This window comes from Pongo abelii, chromosome 4, assembly GCF_028885655.2.
Source record: "Pongo abelii isolate AG06213 chromosome 4, NHGRI_mPonAbe1-v2.0_pri, whole genome shotgun sequence".
NCBI classification, from domain to species: domain Eukaryota; kingdom Metazoa; phylum Chordata; class Mammalia; order Primates; family Hominidae; genus Pongo; species Pongo abelii.
This window is the reverse complement of record NC_071989.2, coordinates 141032704-141053440: the sequence shown is the minus strand read 5'-3', so window position 1 is coordinate 141053440 and position 20737 is coordinate 141032704. Positions and strand designations below refer to the sequence as shown.

Genomic DNA, 20737 nt, shown 5'->3' with positions numbered 1-20737 from the left:
TTCTTGTTGCATCCACTGTGGACAGTGTTATTTAACTGCCCTCTTGTCCGTGCAAGCTGGAGATAGCAGTGCCCACCTCTCTTTCTTTTCTTCTGCTTTCACCTCCCAGCCATTTCCAGCTATAGCTCTTATATTGTTCAGTGGATAGCAATTTATAGTCTGTTCTCTAACCGTCATCAAGTCTTCTGTGCTTTGTCTATTGGTTGGTTCTAAGACTTGAGAATCAAGAGAATGTACATTATTGTGACTTTAAATATCTTTCACTGTAGAGCCATGTGGTGTACTGAGGATTACTTCTTTTTTCTGTAGACTCAGTATAACAATCCTTGTGCCAATGGGGGAGGGAAGAACGTTTTAGACATCCAGTTGATACCTTTTCTGTTCAGAAATATATGGTAATCCATAGCACTCATGGACCCAAGGTGTCTTATTTACATCTTGTGTGGCCTTGTATTCTTTAATTATCTTGTGCGTTATGTCCCTGACTCGAGAGGGAACCCCTTGAGGGGGAAGTGGTCTTTCCTGTTTTGCTCCCATAGCATTTATAGTCTCTTGGTAAATTAAATTGATTTCCCTAAAAGTTGCAAACCATAATTTCATTTGTCAAGTAAACATAGCCAATACATTAAATGCCATTGCTGTTAGATTCTATATATACTTTATTTTATGATGAGTTATAAATATATAAATATTTAAAAAATAAAGCTATTAAAAACTCATAAATTAAAATATTCAGCTCGAACACTTTGAATATTTTTCTCTCATGATCGTCTTTAGCCTTTCCAAGAAGTCTTCCAACGTACTCTGGTTGGCTTCCTTCACAGGACAGGAATTCTGCAAAAGAAACATTTCATTAGCTTGCATTGATAAGCATTTGTCTTGCCTGCCTGTCTACGTGATCAAGCCTACTCTGGCACTTGTCACCTGAACACTTATAAAACCAAGGCCTCCAGTCTAGCCTGACTGGGAGTTGTCTCTATCACTAGGCCAGCAGGTTTTGCCTGTTTTGGGTGCATACTATTTACACTTCTAGAAATGGTTACTGTATACCATTACCTATCTGCTTTCGGGGTGGGCGGGGTGGGGGGGAGTGCAGTCTCTAGAGAGGTGTGTCACAGCTAGGTGCTTGCTCAGAGAGTAGAACTTGAAGTTTGCTGGCTCAGACCTGCTCGGTGCTCTACGGGGCCTTCTGCATGGCTGCCTGGACTGCTGAGAGAGATTGAGTCATGTGGCCCTCCTGCCATTAAACAGTAGCACCGCAGCACAGCAGCCCTAAAGGTGGGAAGGATTCCAGATGCTACCCCCAGGCAACTGCTTCAGTTTGAATCTCAGCTCCACCATTTATTAATTGTATTGCTTAGGACGTACTACTTAATTTATAAAAGCTTCGGTTTCTTTTGTAAAGTTGGGACAATTTTTGCCTACTTGCCTGCTTCATAAGATAATGGAGAGAATTAAAAGAGAGAACATGCGTTGTGCCAAGTTCCTATCCCATGACCTATCCCATTGTCTACAAGGTGATAGGCCCAGAGAGGGGATACATGTCCTTGTTCTCTTTTAAAGCCAGTTAATTCCTCCACTCGATATTAGATAACATCCACTCTGGGCTACAAGGACTTCTGCCCCCTAATGATTCTTCCTCTTTCTGCTCTCTTCAGTTCTCCCCGCTCCACCAGACCATTCCCCCAGGTACATTAACATGCTGGGTATACCCCCAATCTTAAAAGAGCTTCCCTTACTCCATAACCGCCCTGCAGCCGTGGGTCAGTTTCTCTGCAGCCTTATAGCTAAACATCTTCAAAGAGTGTTCCGCCCTCACTGTTCCTTCTTTGTCTCCTCTCACCACCCTATCCTCGGTGAGCCCACTCCAGCTGGGCTTTCCTTCCTGCCTCTCCATTTACATCAGCCTCACCCATGGCCTCCGTCAGCCAAACCCAGGGGCCTTTCTCGGTCCTCACCTGACCTGTCCTTTCAGTACATTTGACACAGTCAACCCTCCCTCCTTGAGTGTCCTCACCAGCTTCCTGGGGCACCGCCCACTCTCCAGTGTTCTCCTGCCTCACCGGTCGCCACTCCTCAGGCCCCTTGGCTGGATCCTCCTCTCCTGACCTCCATGTGTTGATCTCAGGCTCAGTCCTTTGATGTCTCCCTTTCTGTCATTCAGACTTTCAATAGTATCTATCTAAGGACTCTCCTTTTTGTATTCCAAGTTCTGACCTCTCCCCTAAGTTCCAGACTTTTCTAACCATCTTCTCAACACCTTCACTTGGCTATCCAACAGCCACCTTACATGTACGATGTACAAAATTGAACTCTTGATCTTCTGCTCAACCTCCAGCCCTGCCTTGCCCCAGTCTTTCATCTCTCTGTAAACAGTACTGACCATTGCCAGAGGGGTTTGGGCAGGAACGAAGAGGTCATCTTTTCCTCCTCTGTATCTTACCCCTTACAACCGATCTGTCAGCAAATCCTTCTGGTTTTATTTTTAGTCATATCCCAAATCTATTCACCTTGACTGCTCCCATCCTGTCCACGCCACCATCATCTCTAACCTGGTTTACTGTGGTAGCCTCCCAACAGGCCATCTTGCTTCTATGCTTTCCCCCTTTCAGCCTATTTACCACACAGTAGCCAGACTGACCCTTTTAAATCACGTAAATCAGATGGTACAGTCTTTGCCCTGCCCAAAGCTCTGCAGGTGTTCCCTGCCATACTCGTGGTGGAATCTAAAGGCCTTGTGTGATCTGCTGTCCTGGAAACTACCCCTCACTCACTCTGATCCAGCCACACTGGCCTTCCTACTGGTCTTTAAATACAGGAAGTTAGTTCATTTCCATCCTAAGGCCTTTGCATACCTCCTCCTTCTGCCTGGAATGGTCTCCCTAGTTAGTCATGTGGCCTGTTCCCTCAATTCAAATATCTCAGATAATGTCACCAGTTCCTAAGTCAGCCCCCTCCCCCATGACTCTTATGTTCTTTATTCCTGTTTTTCTTTGTAGCACATATCACTACTGGCCATCATTTTACATGTTTGTTTTTCTAACTCTCCCATTAGAACATTCCATGAGAACAGAGACTCGGCCTGCGTGTCTTTAGTGACACGTCCTCAGCACCTAGAACCACACCCAGCACTTGTGGAACTTCAGCAAATACTTATTGAATGAGTGAATGAATGAATGGGTTGACCAAGGGTGCTGCAGTTCCTAAGGAGGAGTGTTTAGAAGTGAGGCTGCTGTTCACCAGGAGCCATGCGGCCGGCTTGCCAGGAATACAGTGCAGCTTACCAAACCCGCCAGGCCCCAGAGGTTCCTGTCGAGCCGTTTCAGGAATCGGATGAGCTGCTTGTGTCTGTGGAACTGCTGTGCAGTCGCACCCAGACAGCGAGTGTCCTTCTCATGGTGGCTGTAGAACTGCCGGAGCACAGTCGCAGCCCTGCAGAAGGTTTCCTTCTCAGTTGTGTTCTGGAAAGACAAATGCCACAGATAGCAATGTGCCAGCTCCATTTGGAGGATGGAAGAGAGATTTTTCCTCTTGATTTCTTCTTTCCAGAAGGACAAACGAAGGTGAGTTTGCTCAACTACAGACCTGTCTTCAAGTATTCCACTGAAGGGAGGCTGCTTGCCACAGACATAAACCTCTGTCAACAACCTCTCCCAATTGCAAACGCAGCAGCCTTCTCCCCAGAACCTCCCAGTTTCCTTTCTCTTGGAGGATTTTGCCGAAAGGGTACCTGAATGAAGTCATCCCACAAGGAAAAGGCACAGTGGGGACTAGAATGCAGGACCATCTGTCGCTACAGCCCACGTTCTGCGTCTGTGTCTCTATACCTCATGAGCTATTCTGCTATGGAAAGTGCCCACATGAGCTCTCAGTCAGGTTCTGCTCTCATTCCCAGAGGTTTTAAAATCCAGCTTTCCCTGGAAATCCTGCATGCCTGTTGAATAAATGAGTGCACATCCTTTGGCCTGGACTCTGCTGCTTTGGGCAGCACTCTCCGTTTGGCCCTCCCCATGGGAGAGGAGAGCAGCACATGGTCCAAGTGAGGAGCTAAGACATTTCCCCAGGCAGCAAGAGATAAGTGCACAGATCAGGGAAGGGTGTCCTGGGAGATCAGAGGAGGCTCTGGGAGCAGGTGCCATTGAGCTGAGCCTTGGGCAGAGCTTCTGTAAGGGACCTTTTGGCCCCAAATGGTGCGGAGTGAGAATCTCCTTGGAATGCCGGCAACTGTGAGGGTCTGGCCACATGGCTTTTCCTGGGGGCCCTTGGCCTTAGAGAAGGGAATGGACAAGAGACAAGTCATTGGGAACCCAAGAGAGGGATTGTGTCTCAGTCTGAACCTGGCCTGGTGTGTCCTGTTATTTTTCACTGAAGAACAAAGATGCAGAACCTGGAGAGGGTTCTTAGCTTGAGCCCAGTTCCTTTATCCAGTTCAGATAAAGAAAGCTATCCCCAGCCTCTTCCCCGATATGCTCTGGTCACTTGCCACTCAAAGTGTGGTCCATGGACCAGCAGCATGGACATCACTGGGAGCTTCTTAGAAATACAGAATCTCAGACCACCCCTACCCCACCCAGACCCTCTGAATCAGAAGAACAGTGACAAGATGCTCAGGGGTTTCTATCAGCAGCACTGTCCAAGCAGCTTTCTAGTTCTTACAGTTACATATTTTTTTTTCTGATGATCAAGGTAACATATATTTACTATAAAGGTAATATATATTCAACAAAAATACATTCACTCATCGCACCAGCCAGAGGTAACTACTGCTGTTAATATTTTGGTAAATATCGTCACACTTTTAAAAATACTTTTTAAAATAGGGGTCAACTGTTGATACTGTTTTGTAACTTTTTTACTCTTTACATATACTATAAGTGTTTCCTAAGCCCTTCGGTGGTATTTGAGGACATGGGATTGAGAGCTGCATAGAAACGCATTGCATAGTGGTACTGTCATTTGTCAGGCCCCTATCGTGGCAGCTTTTTGCTTCTGTAAATAAGTGGCAGTGAGTAAACTATATAAATCTTTGTGTTCATCTCTTATTTATGTAGGCTAAATTCTAGGAATGCAGTTCATATTTTAACGTTTTTTTCAGGAAGGTCTAGACCCAGACTGAGGCACCAGAATCCCAGGCTACAGAAGCTTCCTCTTTCCCCTGTGGGGCGTGATGTCCCATGGGCAGAGCGGTTAGAAAGACATTTACTTAATGAGCTGACTGAGAGTCACTCCTGGTTCCTGATTCTAGTTGGAAATGTAAGAGTGTGTCAGTATCTTTGGGCTCTTGGAGCCAAGAAACAGACCTCTCTGAGCTTTGTGGGCAAGTCGAGGTGGAAGGGACACGGGCTGGTGGGGGGCGGCAGATGGTGCCTGTGTGTCTGGAGGTGGACAGACATGCATGCTGCTGCAGAGGGAACAGTGAGATTCAAGAAGGCCAAAAAGTCAGCCCTTTGCTTCTTTTCCCACAAACCTTGGTGAGATTTTTCTGAAACGCTGGCTTGGAGCCTGGAAATTAAACTTAATTTTGACCCATATATGGCCACATAGTATAGGAAAAAACCCTCTAAAGATATTTTTCAAAGGACTTTCTAAAGGAAACAAGGATAAAATAAGAATTGAAAAGAGTCTGCATTAAATGGAAAAACTTTAAAAGAATGCATCCTAAGGGCAGCTTTAGTGCAAGGCCTTAACGTTTTAGTTGCTCTGGTATCGCAGCGAGGGGGCGACACTCCATCCCTACCGTGGCCCTGGACTCCTTCCACCTGCCTGTCTAGCTCTGGCTGCTGAATGTGTCTGCCAGTGGCTCAGGGAGTGCACTTTGACAGCCTGGCTGACCTCACAGTTCAGAACTGCTAAGGGAGTGACTCAGAAGGAGGTCTCTCCCTCCCGGGAATGTCAGGAAACAGCCACTTGGGAGATTTCTTCTGTGGCAGTGACTCTGTGAGAGTTCTAACTCAGTTCTTGACCAGCCTCACTGAGGACCATACAAATCCAGCCTGATTGGCGCTGCATTCATTATCTCCCGTCCTGCCCAGGGTAGTCAGCTAGTGCTCTATATGAGAAACTCCTTCAAAAAACAGAAGTATTTGAGGTTCATTATGGAACTCTGTAGAATTATGAACTTTAGATCACTTTGGTAAATAGGAAATAGCTCCAACTACTTGTCCACCCAAGAAACCCTTCATCAACCAGCCAGCTTGCTTCTTCACACTTTGCTGTTCCTCAGACAGCCTTGACTTCATAGACACCCCGACAGGTGTTACCTGTGAAGCCCAGGACCTAGACCAGTGCCTTCTTTCCAGCAACTGCCAAGAGTAGAATGCTACCCAACTTAGAGATACTAAAATTCTTGTTCCCCCGAAGAAAAAATCAATAGGCTGGATTTTGGAAAGATATTTTCTTTGGGAACACAAAGAAGTACCTTTTCTTCTGCATACCACCTTTGTAGGTTTTCGAAAATAGCAACATTTCACTGTTCTGAAATATCTTAACATGTAAGTAAGCGGTGCTGAATCTTCGAGGGGAAGAAAAGAGTGGAAGAGTGAGATCGTGAACTCCAGGAGGATGAAGTTCGGGGAAGGTGAATGAGACGGGTAAGAGTGAAGGCAGGCAGTGGGGATTGTTCTAGGAGATGTCTGTGTGTGAGAGGGAGGTGAGTGAGGACTGAGTGAAGAGGGGAGTTAAGGACGGGAGGGCAGTGGTGTCCTGGCTTGCGCCCGGGGGTCTTCCAGAAACAGCCCAAATGGATTGCCCCAGGCTCAGCATCCTGGATGGTTTGATCCTTTCCAACCTGGTCCCCTCCTTCTTAGAATCATCGCTTCTCTGCAACCTGTCCTTCCTTTTAATCAGGGTTATATCATCTCACAATAACACTTTGCACTAACTCAAGAGCTGAATTCCAATCAACCTTGCAATCACCTTCAGAATCACTTTCGTATCTTCACATGTGGAAACTGAGGTGCAGAGAGGTGTGAAGATGTGCTGAAGCCAGCCACACAGCTAGTCAGTGGCAGAGCTGGGTCTAAAACCACAGGCAGTCTTACCTCCAGGCCCTCAGCCCTCACCCTTCCTCCAGGACTGGCTTCTAGTGAGGTGGCCCTTCGCTTGGCTTTGTTAGAGCCTTCTCAGCAGTGCCACAGGCCTCCAGAGACCCAGTGCTCAACCCAGTGGACTTTTGGCTTCTAGTAGGAGCCATCTCGGTTGGAAGGACTTGGAGATTTTATATATATATGCATACACACACACACACACATATATAATACACACACACACATATATATATACACACACATACATATATACACACACACACACATATAAACTGTTGCCCAGGTGCAGTGGCTAATCCCAGCACTTTGGGAGGCCGAGGTGGACAGATTGCTTGAGCTCAGAAGTTCGAGACAAGCCTGGGCAAAATGGCAAGACTCCATCTCTACAAAAAAATACAAAAATTAGCCAGGCGTGGTGGTGCACACCTGTCGTCCCGGCTACTTGGGAGGCTGAGGTAGGAGGACAGCTTGAGCCTGGGAGGTGGAGGCTGCTGTGAGCTGAAATCGCACCACTGCACTCCAGCCTGGGTGACAGAACAAGACCCTATCTCAAAAAAAAAGTGTGTATTTGCCCTTCAGAATCTCATCCTGTATCGGACTCCTTTAATGAAATGAGATAGTCCAGATAAAGGCCCGGAGAGCAGTTTCCCTCATGAAGCAGGATGGGCCCTGTTCTATGGTCTGGGTGCCAGGGTTGACCCTGCCCAACACACAGGGCTTCACTCCTGGCCATATCATCTCCCTAGTTCGCGTGGAAAGCAGGTAGTTAGGAGACCACTGTGAAATTGAGGCTTTGGGGCTTTCATTCTCAGCCGTGTGTTTCCATGAAAACAGGAACTGAAATGCACAAAACTATTGATACGGCTGTAGTCATGTGTTTGTCAGAGAAAATGCACTATCAGCTGTCAAATCTATCTCCTCCCACTACAGATAGAGGGGTGGGGGTGAGGCAGCACAGGAGGCAGAGAGGCGAGGTGCCCAGGCAGGCCCAAAGCAGGGATGTGCTGGACGCTGCCCAGCTGGATGGTTCCAGACTGAGCTGGAGGGGAGTTCGGCCGGCCAGAGCAAGCTGAGGAGCTCTGGACGGCCAGCCCCAGAACCCAGAGGGCTGTTAGGTGGCCAGGCTGTGGAAGAGGAGGGGCTCCGGCGATACCTTTTCTGTTGCCATAGGAAGTCTCTTAGACAAAATGAAAGCTCCCTCAACCTGTCATCTCAATATCTGTTTCTGTGAGAGTATTTGGTTTTTCAGAAATGTATGGGCCAGAAAAATTCTCTCATTCAACAGGCATTTATTGAGTGCCTCCTACGTTCCAGGCACTATGCCAAAGCTAAGTAAAACCCAAGAGGGCTTTTCTTTGACCAGGATCTGAGTCAGGACTACAGCATGTAAGCTTTCTATTACACATCTTCTAAATCAAGTGAAACCAGAAAGACCAAAACATGCTTAAGAGTAAAGATCAGACTTCTCGTTCTTTGAAAACATCTAACACCTTAGAGTTAATTTGGGCCCGCTCGTTTTCCATTAGACAAGTTTCTTGTTCAGACACTTGGGGATGGATCTCCCCATTTGCTAAAACAGACCGTGGGACGGCTTCTTACCTTGGAGGCAGCAAAGATGTCCGTTACGGTCAACTCGGTGCACAGAGTCTTGGTCCAGGCAGAAACGAGAGAGCAAGAGACAGAGTTAACCTCCAACTGGACAGAGAAGTCCTTGATGAGCAGCTCTCACTCCCTCCAACTGAGGAAACTTCCTACAAACCCTCAGAAAAAAGAGTGGCAGGGGAGAAGCCTCGCTGTGTGCCCTGGGCTGCCACCAACCGCCAGTTCCAACTTCTCTAGCAGCTGTTAACGTTTTCATGCCTAGAAATACTGACAGCATCACCAGAACATCTGGAGAGATGGTGCCAGATAGGTACTCACCTTCTGCTCTGTGAGGCTGTTCAAAGTTTTGATGATCTCTTGTAAGGCGATATCGCACTTGTGTCCATGGACAAAGTTGCCGGCACATGCTAGCAGGAAGAACAGAGGGGGAAGCAGTTGGGAGGTGAGACCCATTAATAGGTGTCGATTTGCAGTGACAATGTGAGACAATTAGTTTATCAGGAGAAGCTAACGATGCAATGCTGACAAAGATATCTCTATATATAGATTTAAAATTGCTGAAACCGAGGGAAAATGAGTTTACATTGGAAATTTTCGTTACACCAGATTGTCAGTCACTTGGGGCCAATCAGCACCTCTCTTCCAGGAGAAAAAATGCCTCACAAACAGGTAAAATGTTCCTGTGAAATCAGACCAATAGGAAAATGAAACCTTTTTAAAAAATTAACTACAAAGTTTCAGCATAGGAAATTACACCATAATTTGCTCTTTAGATTAATCTTATCAGCTTGGGGCTGCTGCTGGCTTTTTGCTTTGCATAGAAGGGAGAGGCCACAGGTGTCCGAATTTGTTGTAATGCAGTCCTCCTGGGGAAAGATAGAGTAATATCAAGAAAGTTTGACTTGAAAAGTATTTTAACCTGGCTTCTTCCAAGTACAGGTGGCATCTTGGAAACTGTCCTGTCATGAAAAAGCTGATCTGGGGCTCCTTCTCTGCATCGAGGGAGAATAACAGGCAGACTCTCCTACCCCAGCACTGGGGGACAATGTTCTCCCAAGTTTAGGTGTTTGGAGAAGGACAGGTCATATCGGGTGAGGCCTAGTTTGGGTCCCAGCAGGTCCATAAGGTCCTTACCCATAAGGAAGCCCTTGGCAAGGTAGGTCTATTCTGAGGTTTCAGGAATGACTTTTTTTTTTCTGAGACAGGGTCTCACTCTGTCACCCAGGCTGGAATGCAATGTTGTGATCAGGGATCACTGCAGCCTCAACCCCCCAGGCTCAAGTGATCCTCCCACCTCAGCCCCCCGAGTAGTAGGTAGGTGCCACCGCACCATGCGTGGCTCATTTTTATTTTTATCTTTTGGTAGCGATAAGAGTCTCGCTATGTTGCCTAGGCTCATCTCAAATTCCTGGGCTCAAGTGATCCTCCTACCTCAGTCTCCCAAAGCTCTGAGATTACAGGTGTGAGCCACCATGCCTGGCCAGGAATGCCCACTTTTTGAATGGAACCTAAACATAACCTCAGCTAATTAGGAAAAAGAGCTACAGTCTTACCAACTTACAAATCAGCTCTCCTAGTCAGTGCCCCACCACTCGCCCTGCTTGTTTTTTATTGAATTCATGTGGACACAATAAGGTGCTCATTGCCTCCACCCCAGAAGTGAACGTAAGGACCCCACCATTCACTCAGGTGCCTGGGCCCTGTGCAAGGCCACCCCACCTCCCAGTAAGGGCTCACGGGCAGCAGGATTCTTGGGCCCTGCCTGCCCCCTGCTTTTCTCCCAGAACCTTCCCTTCCCTTGGTCTCTGACCTTCTTTTCCCTATGAATTTCTTTTTTCTTTCTTTTTTTTTTTTTTTTTTGAGATGGAGTCTTGCTCTGTCACCCAGGCTGGAGTGCAGTGGCACGATCTTAGTTCACTGCAAGCTCCACCTCTGTTCATGCCATTCTCCTGCCTCAGCCTCCTGGGTAGCTGGGACTACAGGCACCTGCCACCACGCCCGGCTAATTTTTTGTATTTTTAGTAGAGACGGGGTTTCACCATGTTAGCCAGGATGGTCTCAATCTCCTGACCTCGTGATCAGCCTGCCTCGGCCTCCCAAAGTGCTGGGATTACAGGCGTGAGCCACCGTGCCTGGGCCTCCTTATGAATTTATTCTGGAAGATCATCTAAAAATGTGTGTTGCTAAGGTTTTGCCTCTGTTCCACCTCCCCGCCCCCCTCACTACCCTACCCCGTCCCCCATACTCTGTCACCCAGGCTGGAGTGCAGTGGTGATCATAGCTTACTGCAGCCTTGAACTCCTGGGCTCAAGGCATTCTCCAGCCTCAGCTTCCCGAGTAGCTGGGATTACAGGCACATGCCACCACGCCTGGCTAATTTCTGTATTTTTTTTTTTTTTAGTAGAGACGGGGTTTCACCATGTGGGCCAGGCTGGTGTCAAACTCCTGTCCTCAAAATGATCCACCCACCTCAGCCTCCCAAAGTGCTGGGATTATAGGCATGAACCACCATGCCCGGCCAAGGTTTTGCCTCTGTTTTGGATCTTTTCTTCCCTTATTATTATTATTATTAAATTGACAAATAAATATTGCACATATTTGTGCTGTATGATATAATGTTTTGAAATATGCATATGTTATGGAATTGCTACATCAAGCTAATTATACAATACTTCACATACTTATTTATTTTTGGTAAGAACATTTAAAATCTACTCTGTGATTTATTTATTTATTTTGAGATGGAGTCTTGCTCTGTTGCCCAGACTGGAGTGCGATGGTGCAGTCTCAGCTCACTGCAACCTCCGCCTCCTGAGCTCAAGCGATTCTCCTGCCTCAGCCTCCCGAGTAGCTGGGATTATAGGTGCCTGCCACCACGCCCAGCTAATTTTTGTATTTTTAATAGAGACAGGGTTTTACCATGTTGGCCAGGCTGGTCTCGAACTCCTGACCTCAGGTGATCTACCCACCTCAGCCCCCGCAAAGTGCTGGTGTTACAGGTGTGAGCCACTGCGCCTGGCCTGTCTTCATGATTTTTAAGTATACAAGACATTGTTATCAACTGTTGTCACCATGTTGTACAATGGCTCTCTTGAACTTACTCCTCCCAGTTGAAATTTTATATCCTTTGACCAACATCTTCCTGATCACCACCATCCCAGCCCCTGGTGACCATCATCCTACTCTCTGCCTCCCTGAGTTTGGCTTTTTTATATTTCACATATGCGTGAGATCATGTGGTATTTGTCTGTCTGTGCCTGGTTTTTTTCACTTAGCGTAATGTCCTCCAGGTTCATCCATGTTGTGGTGAATGACAGGGTTTCCTTCTTTTTTAAGGCTGTATAGTATTCCACTGTGTATATATAGTTTTGGATCTTATCGCAGTGCCTCAAGTTCTGTGAAGGAGAGAATCTGGATAATTGTTTCAGGAGGTCCTTAGACCATATTTAGGATCCTTCCATTGGGACTGGGCAGAAAGATTACCAAACTAAATGCAGTGGCTTCAGATGCCAAACCATCTGAGATGAGCCACACCTCACAGGTGAGGGGTATGGTCCCCCACAACACTGCCGTCACTTCAGACTCCAGCTGCACATTCAGGGGTCCCCAGCCCACCCTCACTGCTGACTGGCTGCAAATCTGGGAGTTTCCACTACCCCTCAGGTTCCAGAATGCACTAGGATGACTGACAGAACTCAGGAGAGTGCTATACGTAAGGGCACAGTTTTATCATAACAAAAGCATTCAAATAAGAACCAGCCAAAAGAGGAGACACAGGGGTGTGATGGAGGAGGGGCCCAAACACAAAGCTCTCATTGTCTTCCCCCTGTGGCATCAGAGGCATCACCTTCTCAGCAGTTTGATATGTGACAAAATGCTGACTATTTCCAAGCAGAGAGGCTCACTTGAGCTTTGGGGTCCAGAGTTTTTATTTGAGTCTTATCATATAGGTGTGGTTGATGGACTCATTGGCCACTGGGTTGAACTCATCTTCCAGGTCTCCTTCCGGGAGGCCAGGCTGATACCACAGAACCTCAGTGGCGTGGCCAGCCCCTCCGTGGTCATATTGTCAGCAAAAACTACTTAGGGCCCACCATGAGTCACTTCACTCGCATAAACTCTCAGAGACCACCATGAATAATAAGATACTCCTATCACTTGGGAAATCCCTAGGAATTTGGGGCTACCTCCTGGGAACTGGTGACAAGGACTAGCCACATTGTTTACTCCAAGGGTTTGTAGCTGGTAGGACCTCCCAAGAGCCAGGACAAAAGCCAGACTTCTTGGATAAAGTTTGATTCTTCACTGCACAAACTGGAGGAGAGTTATGAGAAGAGCAGGTGGTTGCTTCCAAGGCAGGTGGGGACTTTGGATCCGATGAACTATTATGTGGAATGAAGTAGAGCAGCGGTTCCAGTTAACACAGGAGGGAGCTCATCAAGCTGCAGACTTGCTGGAGGGCTTCTGCCAAATAGGTTCTCAAGGAGAGTCGGGGGTGCAGAAGGGGAGCTGGTGGGGAGGGTGGGGTTCTGGGGTGTCTGGGGGGCAGTGGAACAGCCATTTATGTGTCCAGCTGGTGTTTTTCTAAGCATCCACTAAAGGGCAGACCCTGGGCTTGAGGCTCTGAGGGCAGAGCTGGTGAGTGAAAAGGGAATATTAGGTGGGTACCTTTAGCTCAGAAGCAGAATCCAGCTTGTTTTGTTTGTTTCAATGGTGAAATGAGGCCAAAGATGAAAGGATAAACTGTCCAGAACATTCGAGAGTGACCAGGAGTCTCCCCAGAGGGCAGAAGGGGGGGATGGGCCATCCTCGTCTGCAGGGACAGCACCATGGCAGCTGCAGGTGTGGCAGGTGGGTAGAAATGGGGAAGGTGGGTGCCTGCATTGTCAGGGACAAAGAGGAGGGCAGTGATCACCACCGCCACTGCGAAGGAGCCTCCGAGCCTGCAGGGCCATGGGCAGTGCCTTGGCGGGGTGTGGTGGGACTGGCACCACAGTTCAGGAGGGAGGTTGAATACTGCTGTCTCTGGGTGTGTCGGTCACAGGCCCCTTCCACTCCCCTGTGTGAGAGCTGAGAACAAGTGCTGGCCCCTCCATAGATGCAGAGTTTTTCCTTCAGGCCCTGGAACGTAGCAGTTATGAGCACTGGGTTTGGAGTCCAGCAAACAAGCCCTTGTCAACTCTGTGACCATGGGTAGATCATTAACTCTCTCTGAGTCTCGATTTTCTCACCTGTGAAATGGGAATAATGTGGCTCTACCTTGTGAGGAGCAAGTGAGCGGTTCCATGGAAAGTACTTGGCATGTGTCATCCAGAAATGGAGTCTGTTAACAGAGGCTGCTATAGTACACAGTGGTTAAGAGAGCGGACGCTGGGCCCAGGTGGTCTGTCAGGCCTGGCTGCTGTGCCTCCTGGCTGTGTGACCTTGGGCACGCTACTCAGCCTCATCTGTGAAATGGGGGTCATAGCTGTCCCTGTCTCATGCAGTTGCTCTGAGGAATGAATACATTTAAAGTTTTCAAGTATTTAGAATAAGTGCCTGGCACACAGTGAGCGTGATGATGATGATGACGACTCATATCTTGAGTTGCTGAAATGACTGATGCTTCATCTATTAGGCAAGCCCAAGTCTGGACAGGGCAGTGGAGATGTGGCCAGACGGGCCCTCCGCACAGGTTCCTCTGCACAGGTTCCTCCTGGATGTGCCTCGTCCGTCTTTGAGTTGCCGTCCTTGTTTCTGGTGGGTCACGGTCTCCACACTACAGCCCGCCTACTTTAGTATCTGGAGTCATTACAGGGAGCAGACACAGCTGTGGGTGCTTTAGTCAGGAAAGGATTTCATGCAGGAAAGTAGGTGCTTATAAGAATGTCAGGAGGGCTGGAGGGGCAGGCTTCAGGCTGGGCCCAGAACCCTAAAGACCTGACCCACTCAGCAAGCCACCCCTGAGGCTGCAGTGCCGGGATCCCAAAGCTGCTGCTTCTGCTGACCCCCTACACTGTGAGTCTGCTCCAGGAGACCCCCGGTCTGACCTCCACATCATGAGTCTGCTCGAGGACACCCCTAGTCTGAATGACCAGGTACATGGTATCTGCCGCCCTCCCCTCCACAGCTTGTCAGCCTTCATCTAATTGGAAAAGCCAGATGCTCGCTTCAAAGGAGTCAGAAACGCGGCACTCAACTGGGAGAAAGGAATACAGGTCGCACAACGCAGCCCAGTCTCCACAGGCCTTGTTCGTTGATGCTTGCTGTCCCAGCCATTCCTGTGGTCCCTGAGTCGGATGAATCTCACCTCCCTCCTCTTCTGTCGTCCTGCAGGCCAGCACCCAGGAGAGTGCTTTCCAACCCCCACAGGCTTAGTCATGGAAAAAGATGAGACTTCTCTGAGGGAGGGGCACTTAAGCAGAGTTAGGGATGAGCCGGCTTTAGCCAGGGGCAGGGGCTGCAGGGGGCGGTGAGTGCGGGCAGGGGACAGCGGGGGGAAGGCCCTGGGGGCACTGAAGAGAGGGCTCCCAGGATGGGAGCATGGGCCGAGGGGACCCAGCCAGAGCATTGCAGGCGCCCGTGACAGGGGCAGCTGGTGTGAATCGGGTGGGACGGTGGCAGGGAGAGAGAGCTGTGGGCTCTTGAGTTATGTGGCCCAGCACAGTGTCCAGGTTAAGACCTGGTGTCTTGGTGCCCACGGGACCTGGCTGGTTCTGAATCCCAGCTCTGGGTGACCTTGGAAAAGTTCCCCTGTCCAGGCTTCTCTGTAAAACTGGGCTGATTACAGGGGTGAGGGAATACTATAGAAGGTGACAAATATGAAGTGTTTGGTGTGGTGACTGGCATATCGCAAGCCTGCAGAAAATGCCAGCAATCACCATCACCACCACCATCATCATTAATAGCACTTGGAAGTGACTGAATGTGGGGGTGAGGGAGAGCAGGAAGTCGCAGGTGGCCCCGGGTCTCTGGCTTGGGGAGAAGGCAGGGGAGAGGGCAGGTGGCGGGTGGGAGTCACCAGCTGAGGGGCTGCTGCGGGCCATGCTCTGAGAACAGGGGAGGGTCCAGCCTGCAGGCAGTAGACATGGAGGGTGACTAAGCCACGGGGAAGAACACAGTGTTGCTGGAAAAAGGGGTTCCGATTCAGACCCCAAGAGAGAGTTCTTGGATCTCGCACAGGAAGGAATTCAAGGTGAGTCGTGGAGTGTGGTAAAGAAAGGATGTAGAAAACTACTCAGAGTAGGGTGTCCTCAGAAAGCACGAGCAGGAATGCCTCGTCTGCTTAAAGCTTTTCTTATATAGGGGTCTTGTCTATACAAAAGCCAAGCTACGTTATGTCTATGTGCGAGTGGGCTGACAGTGTCACAAAATTTAGTACTTTGTTGGTTTAAAGAATGTTTTATCCTTGGCCTTTTAGTGAGTAAGTACATCAAAGCATTACTGTAACTAGCTTGAAGGCATATATTGTTATGAGACATCAGGACATCCAGACATTCTGCTGTTGTAGGAGTTTGTCCTTGCGGGCGTGACTAAACTGCTTCCTTGGCGTAAACATCTCATGACCATGGGTAGTGACTGGCAAGGAATATGCCTAGCTAGTTTTAAGATGGAGTTGATTTTAAAATGGTGTCACCCTGGCTCTCCTCCACTCCTGTTGACCTAACAATATGGCCAAGGGGCGAGAGAAGACAGGGGACAAGAAATGAGCCAGGGCACTCCTGTGACACTGGAAGGTGGCGAGGCAGGGCGCAGAGTCCAGGCGTGAGAGAGGCCCAGGGAGGAGGGGCAGTGGTCAGCGGCAGCGATGTTCCTCGTAGGTGAGGCTAGATAAGGGCAGACATGCGTTGCTGCACAGAGTGGAGTTGATAATCAGTGACCTCATGAGATGTCTGAGTGCAGTGGGGGCACAGGAAGTGGCCAGATGAGGTGGAACTCAGTATGGGCATCTGGGAGGGCAGCTGTGTTGGGCTGCAGGCTGCGTCGGTGGTTGTCAGCTGTGTTCTGAATGGGACGCAATCAAGCACAGGCTGCCCCAGCTCAGCGAGCGGCAGCTCCGTCCTTGCAGTTGTTCACACACAACACGGGAAGACCTCACACGCTCACATCCAGGCCACCCCAAAGCCTCTCCTTTCACTGATGTGACATATCGGATTGGTGGTGGTGGGGAAGGGGTGGGGGTAGAGATGGAACAAAATTGACGGAATTGGCCATGAGTTGCTCATTGTTGACACTGGGCAATGGATGCTTGGGAGTGACTTTTGTGTATATTTGAAATTTTCTATAATAGAAGATTTAAAAATTGTAATTGCATAGCAAATGTAAATATTAACATATATGCACATTTATATATTATATATTTATGTGTATACTTTATGGATTATATAATATACTATTTAAGTAAATAATATATACGATAGCAGTATAATGTATACATGTATCTTACACACACGCCCCTCTCCAGTCCTCCACTACCACAAGCACCATTGCTCCCCACCAGCATCTCTGCAGGAGCCTTGGCGCTCATCTCCCTGCTCCGCCCTCGCCTTACGTTCCGTTCTCCACACAGCAGTCAACGGTGACTTTGTTAAAATGTGAGTCAGACCACATCACTCCATTCCACTTAGAGTGAAGCCCAGTCCTGGCCTCTGAGGCCCTGCTGGGCTCCTGCTGCCCTTGCCGTGGCCTCTGCTCCAGCCCGAGGGCCACCCGTGAGTGCTGGGAAGGGCATCCCCAACTCGCTCTTGCTCAAGACCTTAGCACCTGCAGTTCCCTTTCCCTAGATGACTTTGCCCCCATCTGTGCATGGCTGTCCCCTCCCCTTGTTTCGTCCCGATCTCTGTTCTCATTTTATCTCACGGGGAGGATTTCTCCAACCTCCCCGCATAACACAGCACCCTCCCTGCCGTGCAGCCCCAGACAGTTCTATTTCCCATGGTAGCGGCTACCACCGCCCGACACACTGAGTGTTCTCTTGTTGGCTTATTCTGTCTCCCTTCTAGAAGCAACCTTGTTTTGTTTAGTGGACCCCCAGCACCTACAGCAGGGTCTGGCACCCAGGCGAGGCCTCAATCCATACTTGTTGAATGAATGAGTGGAGCTCCATTTCCGCAGAGCCACTGAGACGTGGCTGAAGTAACAACACTAGGAGTCAGGGACACAGCTGGGGCTTGAAGCTAGGGCTAGTTTCACCCTGAGCCCCCAGCTGTATGTTCTGCCTGTGTCCCTGAGAGGCGGGGGGATGGGACCCAGAGCACAGACGCATGGAGGGCCCCATCCAAGGGCACAGGGACCGAGGGGAGGAGAGAAATGAGGCAGGCAGGCAGGCAGGCAGTGGTGTAGACTCCGCTTTGCAGAGCTGTGGGGAAGTAGCTCTGCAGGCTGCTGGCTTCTCTTGCCTTTCAGAAGCAGGTGGAAGGTCCTTCTCCCAAGAGAGGCAGAGCTGCTGAGGAGGCTGCAGGAATGCTCCATCTGTCCCCATAGTGTTAATGTCACTTCAGCCTCAGAGCTAGATGGGCGGCCTACCCTTTCCCTTCCCACTCCCACTGGCTCCTGTGCCCTGGCAGGCCAGGGCCTGGTGAAGACACCCAAGAAGGCAGCACCTTCCTCTGTCTTTGGCAGTGTGGGATCTGATGGGTCCAAGAGTGCCCAGCCCATGGGAGGAGCGGTGCCAGTCCTGTCTGGCTGAGGGGCTGCCTTGCAGGCCCCTGCAGACCCCCACCTCCTCTCCCGAGAGGGCCGGCTCCCCAGCGAGGACTTAGGCTGGTCTGAGGGGTGCTGGTGCTGGTCCAGCCGGGTGATGCTGCAACCAGGTCTCCTCATTGGCCTGTCTCGGTCCACATCCTCCATGGAGCAGACATCACGTTCACGTTCTTTTTGCTTTTTAAAAATGAAATTTATCCTTGTCTCCCACTGGAAAATGAATGCATGCTCATTATAGAAAATGTGGGAAACAGATCAGAAGAAAGAAGAGTAAATAAAAATTGCTTTTTCCAATGTGGCATCACCACAGCTCCTCTGGCACAGGGCCCTGGGCTGGGCAGGGAGTTGTGGACCGTGTGGCCAACAGGCCATCGGGCTGTGGGTCTACATGGGATGCCATCGGTGGCTCGGGCCTTCCTCCCTTGAGGGTTTGGGGAAGTGATGTCCAGCCCCCGCACACTTGTCCATAGTGATGCAGAGAGTGGAGCTGACGAGAGTTGCTATATTTAATTTTGGTGCCTGCGTCACCTCTGACTACACAGCAGCGTCTGCCCAGGCAGGCAGCACATGGCTGGGGGTGTTTCTGAACGATGCTGTGAGAGAATCACTTTCCACAAGAAAAGGTATCGCAGAGAGGAAGGGGGAGATGGCAACAGAAAGTGAGGTCGTAAGTAGAAAATTGCTTCTGGGATTTCAAATGGCTTTGTCATGGGGCCCTCCCTTGCTGCCGAGAAATCAGTTGATCTGGGAAAGTTTGTTGCAAACCCTTGCCCTCTTGCTTTTGGGTGGAGCTGAGAAATGAATGAAGATAATGGGGCTTTATGAGTGTGGGGGAGGGTAGCTGAGGAGACAGCCACCAGTCCTGACCCCAGCTTGGACCCCTAGAAAGGCCAGATAGGAGCTGGCCAGTGTGTCCCTGGCCAGGCTGTCCTGTCTGGAACATAGTCAGCCTGGCCCCAGCCGGCCCTTCTTAGAAGAGAGGCAGGCGAAGTGGGAAACAGGTTTGGAGTGTGTTACAATGCGCCAGCTAGAGGAAGGGCATAAGCAGAAGACATTTCTCTTTGACCATAATGAAAAAGCGATAAGCCGCCGGGCCAGGTGAAGGCCAGGCTTCAAGCTGCTGCCTCGGTCACAAGGAAATAAGATGCGGGCCTGGTCCCCCTGGGGCCTGCTCCTTCTCGTCCTGCGCAGGACAGGGGGCCAGCCTCAGAGAAACCCGCCAAGTGACTGGGAGCATTTTCTGACACCTCATCTGAGCAGCAAACTGAGGTGTTTGGTGCCGAGTTCACCGGAAACTCGCATGTGTCTCACTTCTCACTCAAGCCCAGCCCCTCTTCCAGTGAAACCTCCTGGGCTGGGGTTCCCGAGGTGCCAAGGGGCTCCCCGCCCTGGGCCCCATGGCCAGCATCTTCCTCCCACTCACCAAGCACTCTTCTCCCTTCTCAACCCCCTTCTCTCTGAGTCCTGCTGAGGGCTTGCCTTGTTTATGAAAGAACTTAGGCCACGTGGTTAGAGAAAACTCCCAGCAAACACCACCAGGGCTCAGTCCCCAGGGAGGGAGGTTCCCAGCCACAGTTGCAGTGCTGACACTTACCTACCTTGTTCTGTCTTCCTATCTCATTCCTGACAGGGCCCCCTCCGTGTCGCCACCAGCTGCAGCTCGGTTCTGTGGCTCGGTAAGGCGTCACTCATCCCTGGAGAGCCCCATGCCCTCTCCAGCCCAGGGCACACTGCCAGTGACCACAGGTGCCCCTTCCTGGGGAGCAGCCTGGAAGGTGTGAGGGACAGGAGCTCGGCGGTGGCTGAGGGAGTGGTGAGCTGCAGACCCCTAGTGGGGCCCGGGACGGCCATCCGCACTGTGCACCTGCCTCGCAGGCTGCCCTGAATGTGTGGCTCAGAGCACGGCCTTGGAGGATCCCGAGGAACCCTGCCCCACATCAGCCTCAATTCCAGTGTTTGTTCTTGAGGGAGTCACGTGGAATTTCGCTGGAAGGGTTTCCATCTTTCTGGATAGGCAGGGCAATACTTTGGCTGGGCAGAGAGGACATGGGTCAAAGGTGATGCTACTGGGAGATAGATTGCTAGGTCCTGTTTACAAAGTCATTACCCTCCGTAAATATCCTTTCAGCCTTAAACCCTAGGCTCTGGATGGAGAAGAATGCCGAGACCCTGACTCCCACCCGCCTCCCCTGGCTTCCGAGACTCTCCCGTCCTTTGTGGAAGCAGCCACTGCTCACTTGCAGAGGGGAGGCCCTCCCGAGGAAGGACATACAGCTCCCCCAACCCAACCCTCTGTTGTTTCTACAGAGTTCTTTCGGGGGCTAAACCTTGAGTGCATGTGGTGTCTTGGTTGTCACTAGCCCGGGTGTCTGCTGTGGGGTGGTCCCCCGCAGATATTTCCTCAGCAA

At 50.0% G+C, this 20737-nt stretch overlaps 1 protein-coding gene across 3 annotated transcripts; it reads right to left on the bottom strand.

Moving 5' to 3' along the window:
* Positions 1–641: 641 nt before the first annotated feature.
* On the bottom strand, positions 642–9163 carry IL4 (interleukin 4). Of its 3 annotated transcripts, none has more exons than XM_002815868.4 (4): positions 8967–9163; positions 8646–8693; positions 3285–3461; positions 642–834 (listed from the first exon to the last, which is right to left on the bottom strand). In XM_002815868.4, the coding sequence occupies exons 1-4, from the start codon at positions 9099–9101 to the stop codon at positions 733–735; spliced, it is 462 nt and encodes a 153-aa protein (XP_002815914.1). In that variant the 5' UTR covers positions 9102–9163; the 3' UTR covers positions 642–732. The 3 variants fall into 3 exon arrangements, with proteins under 3 accessions (XP_002815914.1, XP_002815915.1, XP_054411909.1); XM_054555934.1 differs by lacking the exon at positions 642–834 and adding an exon at positions 5301–5401 and having other exon boundaries at positions 3311–3461; positions 8967–9101; XM_002815869.3 differs by lacking the exon at positions 8646–8693.
* Between the last annotated feature and the right edge of the window lie 11574 nt (positions 9164–20737).

Excerpts from the sequence above, each read along its gene's own strand:
- IL4 (XM_002815868.4), bottom strand. The coding sequence starts at position 9,101 with ATGGGTCTCACCTCCCAACTGCTTCCCCCTCTGTTCTTCCTGCTAGCA. Across the intron at positions 3,462-8,645 it reads ACATCTTTGCTGCCTCCAAG|AACACAACTGAGAAGGAAAC; the intron begins GTAAGAAGCCGT and ends TTGTCTTTCCAG. Across the intron at positions 835-3,284 it reads TCTGGGGCCTGGCGGGTTTG|AATTCCTGTCCTGTGAAGGA; the intron begins GTAAGCTGCACT and ends TTTCTTTTGCAG.